This window comes from Hippoglossus stenolepis, chromosome 4 (assembly GCF_022539355.2).
Source record: "Hippoglossus stenolepis isolate QCI-W04-F060 chromosome 4, HSTE1.2, whole genome shotgun sequence".
Taxonomy (NCBI): Eukaryota; Metazoa; Chordata; class Actinopteri; order Pleuronectiformes; family Pleuronectidae; genus Hippoglossus; species Hippoglossus stenolepis.
The window spans coordinates 28,786,767-28,801,065 of record NC_061486.1 but is presented as its reverse complement, the minus strand read 5'-3'; the positions used below and the strand labels follow the sequence as shown (position 1 = coordinate 28,801,065).

The 14,299-nt window shown below is 40.1% G+C and overlaps 1 protein-coding gene across 1 annotated transcript in view; it reads right to left on the bottom strand.

The window, feature by feature from the left end:
- Window positions 1-2,764: 2,764 nt before the first annotated feature.
- The window catches only part of kcnj13 (potassium inwardly rectifying channel subfamily J member 13), a 30,374-nt gene continuing 18,839 nt past the window's right edge, over window positions 2,765-14,299 (bottom strand). Inside the window, exon 3 of the mRNA XM_035153626.2 lies at window positions 2,765-4,876. Within this exon, the coding sequence (XP_035009517.1) occupies window positions 4,302-4,876 (575 nt within the window). The 3' untranslated portion in view covers window positions 2,765-4,301. The remainder of the gene's footprint in view (window positions 4,877-14,299) is intronic.

The window sequence follows — 14,299 nt, the reverse complement described above, 5'->3', positions numbered from 1 at the left end:
ACTCATCCACTTCGAGACCTCCAGCTGTCCAACAGATTCGACATCCTGAATACTCAGGACTTTCCGCCTCTGGAAGGACCCCCACTCCATCCTGTGGACAAGTCCTCCACCCACGCCCGCCGCAGGTTGTTGAAGGAGGCTTTAACCAGGCGTAGCTCCGGAGGTTTCACTGGTTTGGCCACAGCAGGGAATCCATCCCCTTTGGAGGAAGACGCCGCCTCGCTTCTGCAGCCCACGGTCTCTTCCATTCCACGTACTGGTGCAGCAACTCGGCACTCTCCAAGATTGTCCAAACCAGGAACATCCCCTGCGTCCTCTAATCTCTCCAACTACCCTGATAATTGGAAGCTCCGTAGTGACAAATATCCGCTTCATTAATGCAATCATACACTGCTTTCCTGGGGCTACAATGCTGGACATCATCGGGAAACTTCCCGGCCTCATCACCTCACTCCCAACTACTATTAAAAGAGTAATAGTCCAAGTCGGATCAAATGAGCCAGACGCCAGCAGTCCGAGCTGACAAAAGCCGAAAAGCTCCGACATGGACAGAAGGTAAAAATGGCTCTTTTAACAATCGTGCACTTACTAATAAGACTTTCATCATAAATGATTTTATCAGTGAACTTAAGTTAGATTTTATTCACCTGACTGAAACATGGCTCAATTCAGATGGAGCTGCTCTCTTAAACGAAGCCTCCCCCCAAACTTTAGCTATATACAGACAATACGTGAGGGGAAGAAAGTGGGAGGTCTAGCAGCCTAGGCAACCACCTATGTCGCCTATGCCAGGAGCCGCCCCTGGTCTAGCTACCTTTTAATATCTTTTGAATATCAAGCCTTTAGATTGGAAAGTCCAAATCTAGTGTTTTTATCTCTATTTATCGCCCTCCAAAACCCGTAGCTTAATTTTTACCAGAAATGTCTGAGCCGCTGTTACTCTGTTTAATTAACCATGACAGGATTTATCATAACTGGTGATTTTAATCTGCATATTGATGACACCTCGGACTGCAAGGCCATGCACTTCATGAGACTTCTAAAGTCTTTGGATTATACTCAACATATTGCCGGGCCTACTCATAACCATGGCCACACACTAGATTTAGTGATCTCCAAAGGTGTATATACTGTATGTTTGTTAACAAGATCTTTGATACTAACCTGTCAGATCACTATTGTTTGTTTTTTGATGTGATCAGCATTTTATGTATGAAAGGCGCTGTATAAATACATTTATTATTATGATTATTATTATGATGATGATGATGATTATAATAGTCATAATAATTATGATGATGATGATGATGATGATGATGATAATTATTATTATAACCTAGCCTTCAACCCAGCCCAATACGGACAGGGTCACCTAAGAAATTTCTCAAACATTACCGAAGCCAAATCCCTTTCCCATTAGTATCTTGTGAAGTATCAGCTAAAACCAAGCCAATTAGCCATGACCCCAAGGCTAGGCCAGCATTCATGAGGAAAAGAGGACGAAATATGAGCTAGAGGAGCTAAAAAGACAAAGAGAAGAGGAAAGGGAGCTTGATGATCTATGTTGATGAATTATGAGCTTGATGAACTATTAATGAGAAAGCAAGAGCTGCCCAACACATGCAATGGTGCAGCTTGGGCATTAGCTACGGAGACTAAACTGAACAGCAGCAAAGCTTTGCTGTAATAGTTGAAGATTTGCTCCCCCAAATTTGATGTATACTGACTCTCAGTCACTCTTAACTCCCCTGCTTTCCAAACTAACATTCCCCAAAGGAAAGCAAAGAGGAAAAAAAAACTCCCCAGGCTTCAACCATTACAGCAAAGTGTTGCTGCTGTTCAGTTTGGTCTCTGTAGCAAATGCCCAAGCTGCACCCTCTTTGCCTTTCATAGCTTCTGCTCAAGCTGCACTGTTGTCCATTCCACATGCACCTGTGCATGCACCTCCAGTCACTGCCCAAGCCTCTAATCATACTGCATCCATGTCTGTGCCTGGAAGACCCTTAAGAGTGTAATGAAGACATCTTGTGAATGTTGTCCGTTTTTATAGAATGTTGATCTGCATTTTTTACAGTTGATCATAGCCAGACTTACCGATGTAAATTGCTGATTTCGATTGTGATGTACAATTTTTGCTTGGTTTTTGCTATTTGCAGGCATTTATGAACTCCTCCTACAGACTAAATCACAACAACTTCAACTTGGTCAGTGCAAATAAACAACCTTGACAATGAAAAGTTCTGCTTATCATTAGTTTTCCTTCAATAGCATGCCTGGGGCCATATCACCATGACACTGGAAGTTCCACTAATTTGACAATACAATGTCCAATCTGCAGAATACTTAACATGTTTGATGATCTGGCATGACCACATTTACATGTCAAAATTTAACATAAACATAGTATCACCTACTGGCAGCAGGATGCACGCCTCAAACCAAATTTAAATAAATGCAGGTATACCGTTTTTGGTTCAAAACTAAGATGGCAGAATGCATTTCAGAGAAGAGCAGCATACTAATAAAATGTTCCGATACCTATTTTACCTTCCCGATAGCAATTCCGATACCTGGACATTCGTATTGGCCAATACCGAGTACCAATCTGATACCAGTGCATTTGAAAAACAAACAACTTGTATAATGTACAGGGTGTATTAACAGCTGTCTGCTACTAACCCTGTATGGAAGTGATGACACTATTGTTGCTGTATGGCCGAGCTCAGGTTTAACCCTTTGAAAAACAATACATACAGATAATGAATGCCATAGAACTTTTTTTATTATCTCGTTTGACAGTCATAACTGAAAAAGAACACACATAAATAAATCAAGGAATACACAATAATTACTTCCTTCAAATAGGTTGCTGTTTTACTTGTGGGACTTTCCAGCATGAAATATTGTCAAATTCCTGACATTTTAGTTAGCTCTGGCAAACACTACACTACTGGAAACCACTTCTTCTATACCACTCTAAAAACATTACTTGCCAGTGGCAGTAGAGCACAACTACTGGTATAGGGTTGGTACAGGCATTCGGATGCTGGTATTGGTATCAGAACATCTCTAATCAGGAAATCTCAGTGTTATTCTAATACCCCCCACATATTTATTTGATCACAATATAGATGATTGTCAACAAGGTCAGAAATGTTCAAATGCACACAGGCATTCAAATTAAATTAATATTTTTCTTAAAGCAACATTTTTGACAAGAGAAGAAGCTGGTAGATTCCCCTGTCACATACTATCATCTTATAAACAAATTGTGTTTACCTGATTTATACCGCCCTATCTTTTATCTTTGTTTTGGTCTCCACCACCTTCTGAGGGAAATACTTGTCTCTCAAATGCTTCACTAGGTTTACCAAAAACAGTCTAACCAGATGTGTTTGCTTTGTGCTACTAAGTAGTGGATACTGGGTTTTTAGGGCTTGTTTAAAAAATCAGTAGCTGTGATGAAGGTTGATGGAGATCATGAAGCCTGAATCAAGAACCAAATTAGATACAACAATAAGTGGTTAAAAAAAACCCACAATAATAATAATTTGTGACCCTCTGTGTGTCCATTTCTATGAATTTCTAATTCCATGCTAGATATAACAATTTGATTGATTATTTATGATTAAATGTTGATTACAGCTGCTGAATTTGAAATTGATTGTGCCATCCCAACCAAATCAAATATTTTCAAATATAGCTTGACCTCACAATTTTGCCTTATGCAAAAATAGGAATAATAAAAGACAATATCATTTTGATAACATTTAAACAGAAGTGTTTTATTATACCTTGGATTTTGTTTTTGTGTTCTGGCCATTGGTTTCATCAATTATAATAAGACTATATGAAGAATAGCTCAAAATGCAGTCATATTCTAACAAGCAGCTACAGTAGCAGCAGGTCAAAGTTGAAACAGGATGTGGGTCTGTAAACTGTTAGAATAAGTTTTTCCTCAACCTGTCTGATGGTCTGACCATTCCTGTTACTTGCCCCTCTAGATGACTTTTAAGTGGTGTAACCATGTCTTGAGTTATTAGCATTTCACATGGTAAGAATGTTGTTATTCTAACAGACAGAACCAAATGACAAAAATAATATAATGGGGTCATTATTACACTTGGTGTTGAATTAGGGCCTCCAGGTGAGGGAGTCCACTGTAGCACCAATGTCTGTTACACATTTTAATTTATAATGTTTAAACATAAATTCAGATCTATCAATTTAAATCAAGTAGTTTGAGACACTTCTCCACGAATGTTTTGATCTGTCCCTATGAGCACTGTCCATCAGCATCTTTACTCCGTCCTGTCGCTGCCATCTCCATTGATCTGCACAACACAATCCTTGTTAAAAGGCTCCTTTGAGTGGGCCGTATCAAAGTGTTGGGTGCTCACCATGTACCTCCCCCGAGCATCCATCCCCAACGCTGGGACAAAGCAACGGTCAAACTGGATTTCTTGGCGCAAGTAGGAGGTCCTCTTCTGACAGGAGTCGCCAGTTCCCTCTTGCAAAGCTGACAGAAAGACCACCAACTCAAAGTTGTTTGATGTGCCCTCACACAGTGTGGGGTAAAGGGGGCTCTGGCGATCCAGGGGGTGGTAAAAGGTTAGTGGGAAGATAAAGAAGGGACAGGGCTGCTGCCCCAGATGATCCAAGAGGAAGTCCAGAGAAGTCTGGTGGAGGGCCTGACCTTCATGCTCCTCGTAGAGCACAGCACTCACCTTTACATCCACCAGAGGTTGCTGCAGTAGGTTGGTGGCTCGTAGCATGAGGCACATTTGGCCCTGGTGTTGGCCCACCACTGCCTGGGGGCTGAATTGGATGGCTCCTGCTCGCTTCTGGGGGCGTGCAATCTTGGCTACAAATGCACCTGACAAAAGACAGTGAGACATCAGTATAATATGTTAATGAGATGTTTTGACCTTGCCATTGTCTCATTCAACTTAACAGTAAATTGCAGCAGAAGAAATAAGGAGAGATAAAACCACATATGGAAAAGATCTATGTTGTGGAAATTTCGTCCTCACATAACCTTTCTCACGTAACCTTTCTCTTTCAGCTACTTTCCAATTGAACTAATACCCTCTATGCAATTGTCAATGTATGAATGAGTTTTTTAGCGAGATCATTATACTGTTACATAGTACAGTTTTTGATTTACTGATTCGATTTTGCTGCAGTGATACTCTTTAAACACACAGGGTGAATGGTTAGACTATGTATTTTTGTTTTCCACAATTAACGAAAAACTTTGCTAAATCACCCTTAAGAATCAGGTTTGTTTGAAAGAATTGAACATTATGAGTTATATCCTTGTTTGTCATGAGAGGTTCTCCCGGGTGTTCAGTTCAGTTTGAGTAGATAGTTTGAAAAGTCTTTTTCCATCATTTCCGCCAGCATGAAGTGCGATTTTTGGCTTTTCGCCAGTAGGTCATGTATGACATGTCACCTCTGCTAATAGCTCCTTATACACTCAGTGTTATGGGGATCCTTATCGTTTAACATTTTCTCCCATGACGACCATATATATATATATTTTTTTTTATTTATTAAATAAAATGTTAAGTATTAAATTCTTTATGAATAAACAAAAGGGAGAAGAAGGGGAACAATTGTTCATTCCAGTAAGCTCTTAATTGGTGTTCCTTCCCTCCCTATGACATGTAGCAAAACCACATGCTTCATCCAAGGTTGTTTCTCTCATTATATAGCGGTACTAATGACTTTGTTTCTTATCGACACACACAGTGAAAAGTTTCTTCTTAATAAAGATATCACAGACAATTTCATTGTTTTTCAGATTTCCACCACAACTTTGTGTAAGAAGTGGGATTCGCAGATAATTTTGCATATCCTGAAGAAACTTCTTTAACCTCATCCTCCCCTGAAAACTACGTGTTGAGACAGAGGACCTGAGACCGGTGCCAGACTCGCTCACACACTGAGATCAAAGAAATACATTTTAATATTATTACATTTTCATGAAACATTCAAGCTTGTTAACCTGATATTAAGATATTGCACACTTTTAATATAATTTTGGGTCCCTATCTGTTGGGGTTTATAGTCCCTGCGGGTTCATGGCCCAAAAACAGTTTTCAACTAAGGTTTAGAAGAAACTACAATGAGTTTACTAAGACCACAATAAGGATGATTACTATTTGTAATAATAACATTGTGTGAAGTAAGACTCCAGTAAAAAAGGTGCTAGAGGCACAAACAGAAAAAATTCTTTCTTCAAAAATAAAAATTATATTGACAATTTACAAGATTTACGTAATTTCAAACAACAGACACAAATTGGTCATATTATATTTGGTATAACAACATTGATTGCATTCTAGGGGTTTCTAAGGGGGTTTACTGGAGACTAGTCAAAGAAATAACTTAAAAAATATATATATATTTAGAAATTAATTTAATATATATATTTATAATATTTATATAAGAATGTGGTTTTCCAGGCAAGGAAGGTTTCAGTCTCAGATGGGTAGAACAACTGCAACAGAAATTAGAAGAAAAAGGAGACAGAGACGGCGGGAAAGAAAAGCCACAAGAAGTTTTTTGCAGATTGGAAAGGATTTAATATGTAGCACGAAATAGGGATAGATGACAACAGGCAGAAACAGCAAAATTAACAGCAGTGTCTCAGTGTTTAAATCAGGATGACCTCGACCAAGCCCTGCCAAGAAGGCTCTATCCGTCACTGCACACCCTATAACCCACCACAGGGTCAGCAGACAGCTGCAGCAGACACCATGCCATCTACATCCAGAGTGCTATCGTCAGCCACACCCTCATCAACATCTGTAACATCAGCAACTTTGCTGAAAAGCTGTTAAACGAAAACCAGAAAAAACAAAAGCAGAAAAAAGAAGACCAGCTGCACATGGCAACACTGACAATGTTTCACGGGCATGCGTAAGGGCATGGTCGTGGCAGAGATGGCTTCAGAGTGGGCAGAGGACGAGGCAGACATGTGGACAACGATCCAGATGCATGTTTTAACTGTGGGGGAAAGGGACATTGGTCTATAGACTGTCCAAAGTAAAACATGACTCCAGGTGATGGACGAAGATGAAGGAGGGTGAGCAGCCTAGTCAGGCTGGTAATTACACTGACGTACAAACACACACCTGACACCCTGACAGACATATGTGTATGAATGGAAGCTCTGCACATCAGCTGTGAATTTGTTAAATGCTGATCTCATTCAGAAAGCACTTAAGCCCACATTTCACACAAACACAACATGAGTGAAGACAGCTTACATTGCACTGTACATGTGAGTGAAGGGAAAGTTGAAGAGTTTGAGAAGAAAAATGGTTAAGGGAAGTTGGAAAGAGAAGTTGCAAAACAGGCAAGCTGATGTTAAAATGCATGTTTGGACAAAGCACAGATTTCCTGTCTCAGTTTCAAAACCCAAAACCACAACTATAGCAAAACGGAAACTCAAAACTTTCAATGATTTGACATTTCACAAATCTCATGGATGGTACGATCCTGATGCACTGTTTGATGTTGTTGATTCATAGCCACACATTTCTTTACATGACAAAGACAAATGGCAAGATTTAGGCAATTGGGTTAAAAGTGTGTTGAAGCTGAAATCTTGGAGCCTACTGCAGATCTACATGTTCAACATAATTCCTCGATGAAAGTTTTGTGTATGCCGACAGGACAGTCACACTCACAACGCATCTTGAACACATATTTGGCAGGGACAAGTGACGTCACCCAACATCCACCTTGCAGGAGGTTCCTAGAACACTGTGGGCTCAAGTAAACATGGTGTTGGTCTAATCAAGAATATGAAACCGGTTGTGATCAATCCAAAATCAGACTTCTGGTCAGGTCAACCTTAATATCCTCTAAAACAAGAAACCATAAATGGTATAACACCTGTTTTTGAGGCATTACTGTTCCTTCTGAAGATTGTCCTCTGCGCAATTCAATATGTCCAGTTAAAAAGATCAGACCAGAAGGAAATGGTGTGATGTTAAATGGTTTTCTATTGTTGATTTAGCAAATGCCTTTTTCAGTGTTCCCATTAAGAAGGACCGTCTTGGTTTGCTTTCTCCTTTAAAAGGAAAAGCTACACCTTCACAAGCTTAGTTCAGGGCCTGTCTTTATTGCCTACGCTGTACAATGCAGCATTGTGTGACAGTTTGAATGCCTTACAGCTAACACCAAGCTCAGCTCTTCTCCAATATGTTGATGATTTGTTGATAGCAACACCAATCAAAGAACGGTGTAAAAAAGACAAACTGTTGAAACTCCTAGCTCAGGAAGGTCACAAAGCTAACTTATCAAAACTGCAGTTTGCTTAGCAAAATGTAACATTTCTGGGTCATGTGATCACAGCTAAGGGGAAATCCCTCCAAACCAATTAGAGTTGAGGCAATCCAAAACATTCCAAAGCTTTTAACAAAAAAAAAATGTGATGCCATTTTTGGGAATGTGCTCTTATAGCAGGTCTTTTATTCCAAACTATACTGTACTCGAGGCACCTTTTATCGCACACGGGCGAGGCTTAAAAGCACACAGGAAAGTGACGTGGACTCCAAAAGCTGACAAAGCTTTAACTGACTTGAAACTGGCACTGCAGTCAACACCGACTTTAGGGTTACCAGAACCAAACAGACTATTTACATAGACTGTTGATGAAAAGAATGGTTGTACGACATCTGTTAAAGGAGCATAGAGGCAGACAACGCCCTGTCACCGACGTAAAAAAAACAAAACAGAACCGGTTGTAGCGGGTTTGCCTATGTATCTCAGAGCCGTGGCTGCTGCTGAAAAGGCTATTCAGCGCATCCAGAGATATTTTGAGTTATTCTCAGCTCACCCTTTGGTGGCTCATTCTGTATCATTAATTTTACTTGAGCAGAAAACATCACTGTGGGCGTGGAGGGAGCACCTCCAGCTGTGCCAGGGAGATAATCAGCATAGCTGAAAGCTGTTGGCTAATTACTTCCCTGGTTAAAAAGGCTGCAGAGAGCTGCCACACAGACAGAAACACATGGACAAGAGACACAGAGAGACTGACGCACAGAGGATCTGTGACAAAGAGAGGAGTCACAGACAAGGACAGACCTAAGCAGCGACCTGAAAGGATGTGTTTGCTGTCATTAACGCTAACTGCAGGTAATATCCCAGGATGCAACCCTTGCATCTGAAACATTAACCCGGTGTTTGTTAACCTTAACAGAGGAGGTAGTGTAAAATCACACTCAAGCCACATGGAACACAACCTGCCTCACAGCAGTACAAGGGAGAACAACTGACATCATGTACTTCAACAAAACAGAGTGCAGTCTCCTATGTCATCTGAGATGGATGATAACTCAACTGACTCTGGGTTAGGTGGTTAAGCTGGTCGTATACAACAACAGCACCATATGGTATTTGCAGAGGTATGAATCAGACATGTTATAAGAGTACACAGCTTCTAGCTGGTAACTTTAAGAGACAAGGGAAATTTTGGGGGAACATCATCATGTTTAAAATATGAAGCATGTCAGAGTCTTATTGATGGAAACACTGCCTGCATGTCAGTTGATGTTAAACTCGAAGATTCTTTCAAACCTAAGTTGTAAAGTCCACTCCAGGTCTTGGTACAGTTCAGGGTCATTATCGGGTTTGTGCAGATCAATATTACGGATCCTTGTGAGCTGTGTTATTTCAGATTCTTATTCCCATTTTTGCTGTTTTGGCCCTTGGTATTTGTTTCTGCACTATGCTTATGAGGTGTACGTTGGTCAGTATGTGCAACTAACACCGAAAGATGCAGATGAACTGAAAAACACACCTGACTTGTACCAGATTCCTGATTGGATTCATCCCTTCGACAACATGGACAATGACTTTGAAGACATTGTTGCATAAATTATTTTAATACTGATGATGTATAAATTATTTAAATATTTTTCACACTTTTAGCTTTGCTATGAATATCAGGGGGCTTTTCCCTACAAAAACAGCCTTATCATATTTTAAAGTTGCAGTTTATGAAGTATTAATTTAAACCATGTCTTTTCTTTTTTTATGACTCCATATGACATTGTTACATGATCACACTAAGAACATTTGTTTTATTTGCTTTTTCCCTTCTGTGTGATGGGTGTAATTAAACTGCAGAGATAAGGTTTACACTCTGATGGTATTGAAGGGTTAAATTTATATTCACTTTGCTTGCTAAGATTATTAGAATGCTGTGTGCTTAATTTATTTATTTATTAAGACAATCTTCATAATCTATTACAGGAAGGATTCATTTCATTTTAGTTTAATTACACATTTTTGTTTTGAACTAATAATCTATGCAATTGTCAATGTGCATTTTAGCATGATCATTACACTGTTAAGTTGTTCAGTTTTTGATTTACTGTTTTGATTTTGATGCAGTGTTACCATTATGTACATTATGAAAACTTTTGGTGAGTCACCCTTTAGAATCACGTTTCTTTGTAAGGAATTAAACATTGTGGGTTTTATCCCTCGTCGTCATGAGAAGTTTTCACAGGTGATCAGTTCAGTTTGAGTAGTTAGTTTGAAAAGTCTTTTTGCCTCATTTCCACCAACATGAAGTTATTTTTTGGACTTCTCACCAGTAGGCCATGTCTGACATATCGCCTCTGTTAATAGCTCCTTATACACTCAGTGTTATGGAGATCCACCTCTAACCTCACTGTAACCCCACTTCACGTCTCTCACCACTTCTTTATCTCTTACTCTCTCCCACTCTCACAATCTGACAACCTTGTTGGGACCTAGTATTTGTGAACGATAGTTCGGCCCACATAAATTCCTGACCACATGTTGGTTTGTTCTGGGCACAAAGTAGAGCCTCCAGAACTCAGTCTCCCAGGGTGCTTCAACTTCACACCTAGGTGCCCCTGGACACAACTTTCAACCATTATTGGTCACTCTGGGCCCCATGACCCATCACGTCATCAGGCCAATAAAAGCCCAGTTCCCTCTCTCTTTTTTTTCTACTCACTGCTCTCTTTCTACTCACTTCTCCTGGAGGAGAGGTGTAGCTCACCAAGCCAGGGAAACTTCCTCCCTACCCAAGCTCTACCAACCTTCAAGCAGGCCTGCCTGGAGCATACTGCTAAAACTTGCCAAAAGGCAGCGACGCTAGAGCCTGCCTAAGAACTTCAGCACAAGAGCTGCATCGCACCGCAGAACCACAACAGGAGCTACAAACCAGCAAGATGACTTCACTGGACTTCAAACAGCACATCAACATTTTTCCCCTTTTCATGGACGGGTAACACAAGTGGGCTTAATAATTACACTAGGCTAAGCAAAGACTGTTCAATTCTATTCATGTGATGTTTGATTTGTGTGGTTGTGATATTTGGAAATAAGTTATTTGAAAGCTAATGTTAGTTATGTTATGCTCTTCACAGTCTATCTTTGCATGCAACTAACTTCTTTCTCTAACCTGGCACCAACACACACACACATCTTCCCAAACTTAACACATACATGTGACCTCAACCACATGGTGGAAACACTCCAGGGGGTCTTTTGTCTTAATAGTGGCCAGCCGCCATTTTGAAAGCACACTCACTCACACATATACACAAACACACACGCATACTCATATATGGTAATTTTGGTTATAGTTATTAATTATATTAATAATCAGAGTTCCAAATTTGTAGTTAGTACTTTTATGAGACTTAATTGATAAATTGGCTATTTTTTCCCTTCCTTTGAAGGGTGGTGCCCCAAGGTAGAAAATCTAAAGAACCTGATGACCTGCCCACTTATCAGTCTCTTCTCTCCTCTTTCTCTGCCTCTATTTCCCCCCTCTTCCTTCCACTCTTCTACCAAGCCACGTTGTCAACTATTTTACAAAAGAGATAGATGACCTACGCTCCTCATTCTCCAAACCACCTTCTGTAATTACCTTTCTATCAACTTCATCTTCAGCCCCTTCTCTTTCCTCTTTCCCCCCCCGTCTCCCAATCAAGTTTTTACTCTGGTAACCTCAGCCCGCCCAACCTCCTGCCCCCTTGACCCCATCCCATCTCACATTCTCCAGTCTATTGGTCCTGACCTTCTTCTTTTTCTCACCCATCTTATTAACACTTCCCTGACAACTGGCTGATCCCCTAACTCTCTTAAGAAGGCAAGATAAACCCTCTCCTGAAGAAACCCACCCTCCACCCGTCTGAAGTAAAAAGAGCAGCCTCTCTCTCCTCTGTCCTTATCCTTCTAGACCTCTCTGCTGCATTTGACACAGTGAACCACCAGACCCTTATTTCCTCCCTTCAGGACCTGGATGTCTCAGGCTCTGCTCTCGCCCTGCTCTCATCCTACCTCAATGACCGCACTTACCGGGTAACGTGGAGAGGATCTGTATCAGAACCTTGTCCTCTCACTACTGGGGTCCCTCAAGGTTCCGTTCTAGGTCCTCTCTTCTTCTCTCTGTACACCAACTCTCTCGGCCCTATCATTCAGTCACATTGATTTTCTTGCCACAGCTACACAGATAACACCCAACTAATTATCTCTTTTCCCAAATCTGAAACACAGGTAGCAGCACAAATCTCTGTCTGTCTGACTGACATCTCTCAGTGGATGTCCACACAACATCTGAAAATTTACCTTGACAAGACCGAACTACTTTTCCTTCCAGGGAAAGGCTCCCCCACCCAGACCACTAGGAACCTTGGTGTGACACTCGACAGTCAACTCTCCCTTGCTGCCAACTTTACTGCAACAACCCGCTCGTGTAGATGATGTCTAATAACCCCAAAAATAAGTGTAATTGCACTTATATGGCACTTAGATGTAGCACTTGTAGTTATGCTTTTTTGAAGCAAATTGTACTTGATTTCTTGCACTTATTGTAAGTGGCTTTGGATAAAAGCGTAAGCTAAATGAAATGTAATGTAATCCTTAATCGTTTAACATTTTCTACTATGACGGCCCTAGTTGGTCTTGGGGAAGAACTTAGCCAGACTCAAGACGGGTTCTGGGGGAGACCTGTTTTTCTAATTATCAAGCTGATGAAATTCAGAATTGAAATTTGCCTAAAATTCTTTATAAATAAACAAAGGGAGAAGTATGTCGTGGATATTTATCTTTTAGCTAGTCTCACATACCTCTTTGGTATAAATTGTTCATTCCAATAAGCTCTTATCTGGTTTTCCATCCCTCCCTAAGACATGTTGCGAATCCACCTGCTTCTTCCAAGGTGGTATCTCTCAGTCGGTAATAATGACTTGGTTTCTTATCGACACTCTGACAGTATGCTGTGCAGAGCTCTGGGTAAATCATTTTGCAAGAGCTTCTTCTTAATAAATATACACAGACAATTTAGTTGTTTGCTCTTGATTCTCAGATTTCCACCACATCTATCGACATATTTTTTAAATATCAAAGTTAGCAGAACTTATCTCCTGTGAGTGATGTTTGAATCCATTATATTATTACATCATTCATGTATGCATAAGCAGCATTTTATTGTTGTAGCTGCTTGAGGAGGAGCTATTTATCTTAATTTAGATACAATCAGACAAATTTTCCAGTGGTTTCCAACCTAGGGGTCACCAGATATATTGGGTGGTGAAGTTTATTTTTTGTACTTTTCTAGTATTAATGGTCACTCAAAGCACTTTACACTAAAAGTTACATTCACAGAGCACTTTTGTGTAATGCGTACATTCCATTCAAACATTGACGGTACAGCCATCAAGGGCAATTTGGGGTTTAGTGTCTTGCCCAAGGACACTTCGCCACATTGACTGGAGGAACTTTGGATTGTACCCCCAACCTTCCAATTACTGGACAAACACCTGGTGGATGACCACATCTACCTTCTGATTCACAGCTCTCTCTCTTTTTCAGAGTGGTAACTAACTAAAGATTACATAAGAAATAAACATTGCATAGTAGTGTATATCTGAGTTCCACCTCAGCCAGCAAAAACATCATCAATGTTATCATCAATGGTAATAGACCAATATAATAGAATCTATAATTAACAAACACTTTGAGGTTAAGTAAAGTACATTATGTTGCAAATACCTATATAGTTTTACTAATAGATTTTACTCAAGATGTTCAGGACTTTTGCAGTGGGATACTGCAACTTTTACTGAAGTAAAAGATCTGAGTAAATCTTCAACTGGAGTTGGTTGGGATTAAGGTAAGTGAAGGTTTGGTTGAAGTTATCATCACAAAAGATGGGGGTTGGCCTAAGACTGATGGAAGGGGTAACAGACAAAATATTAATTACATTTAACACAATATATAACATAATACACAAAAA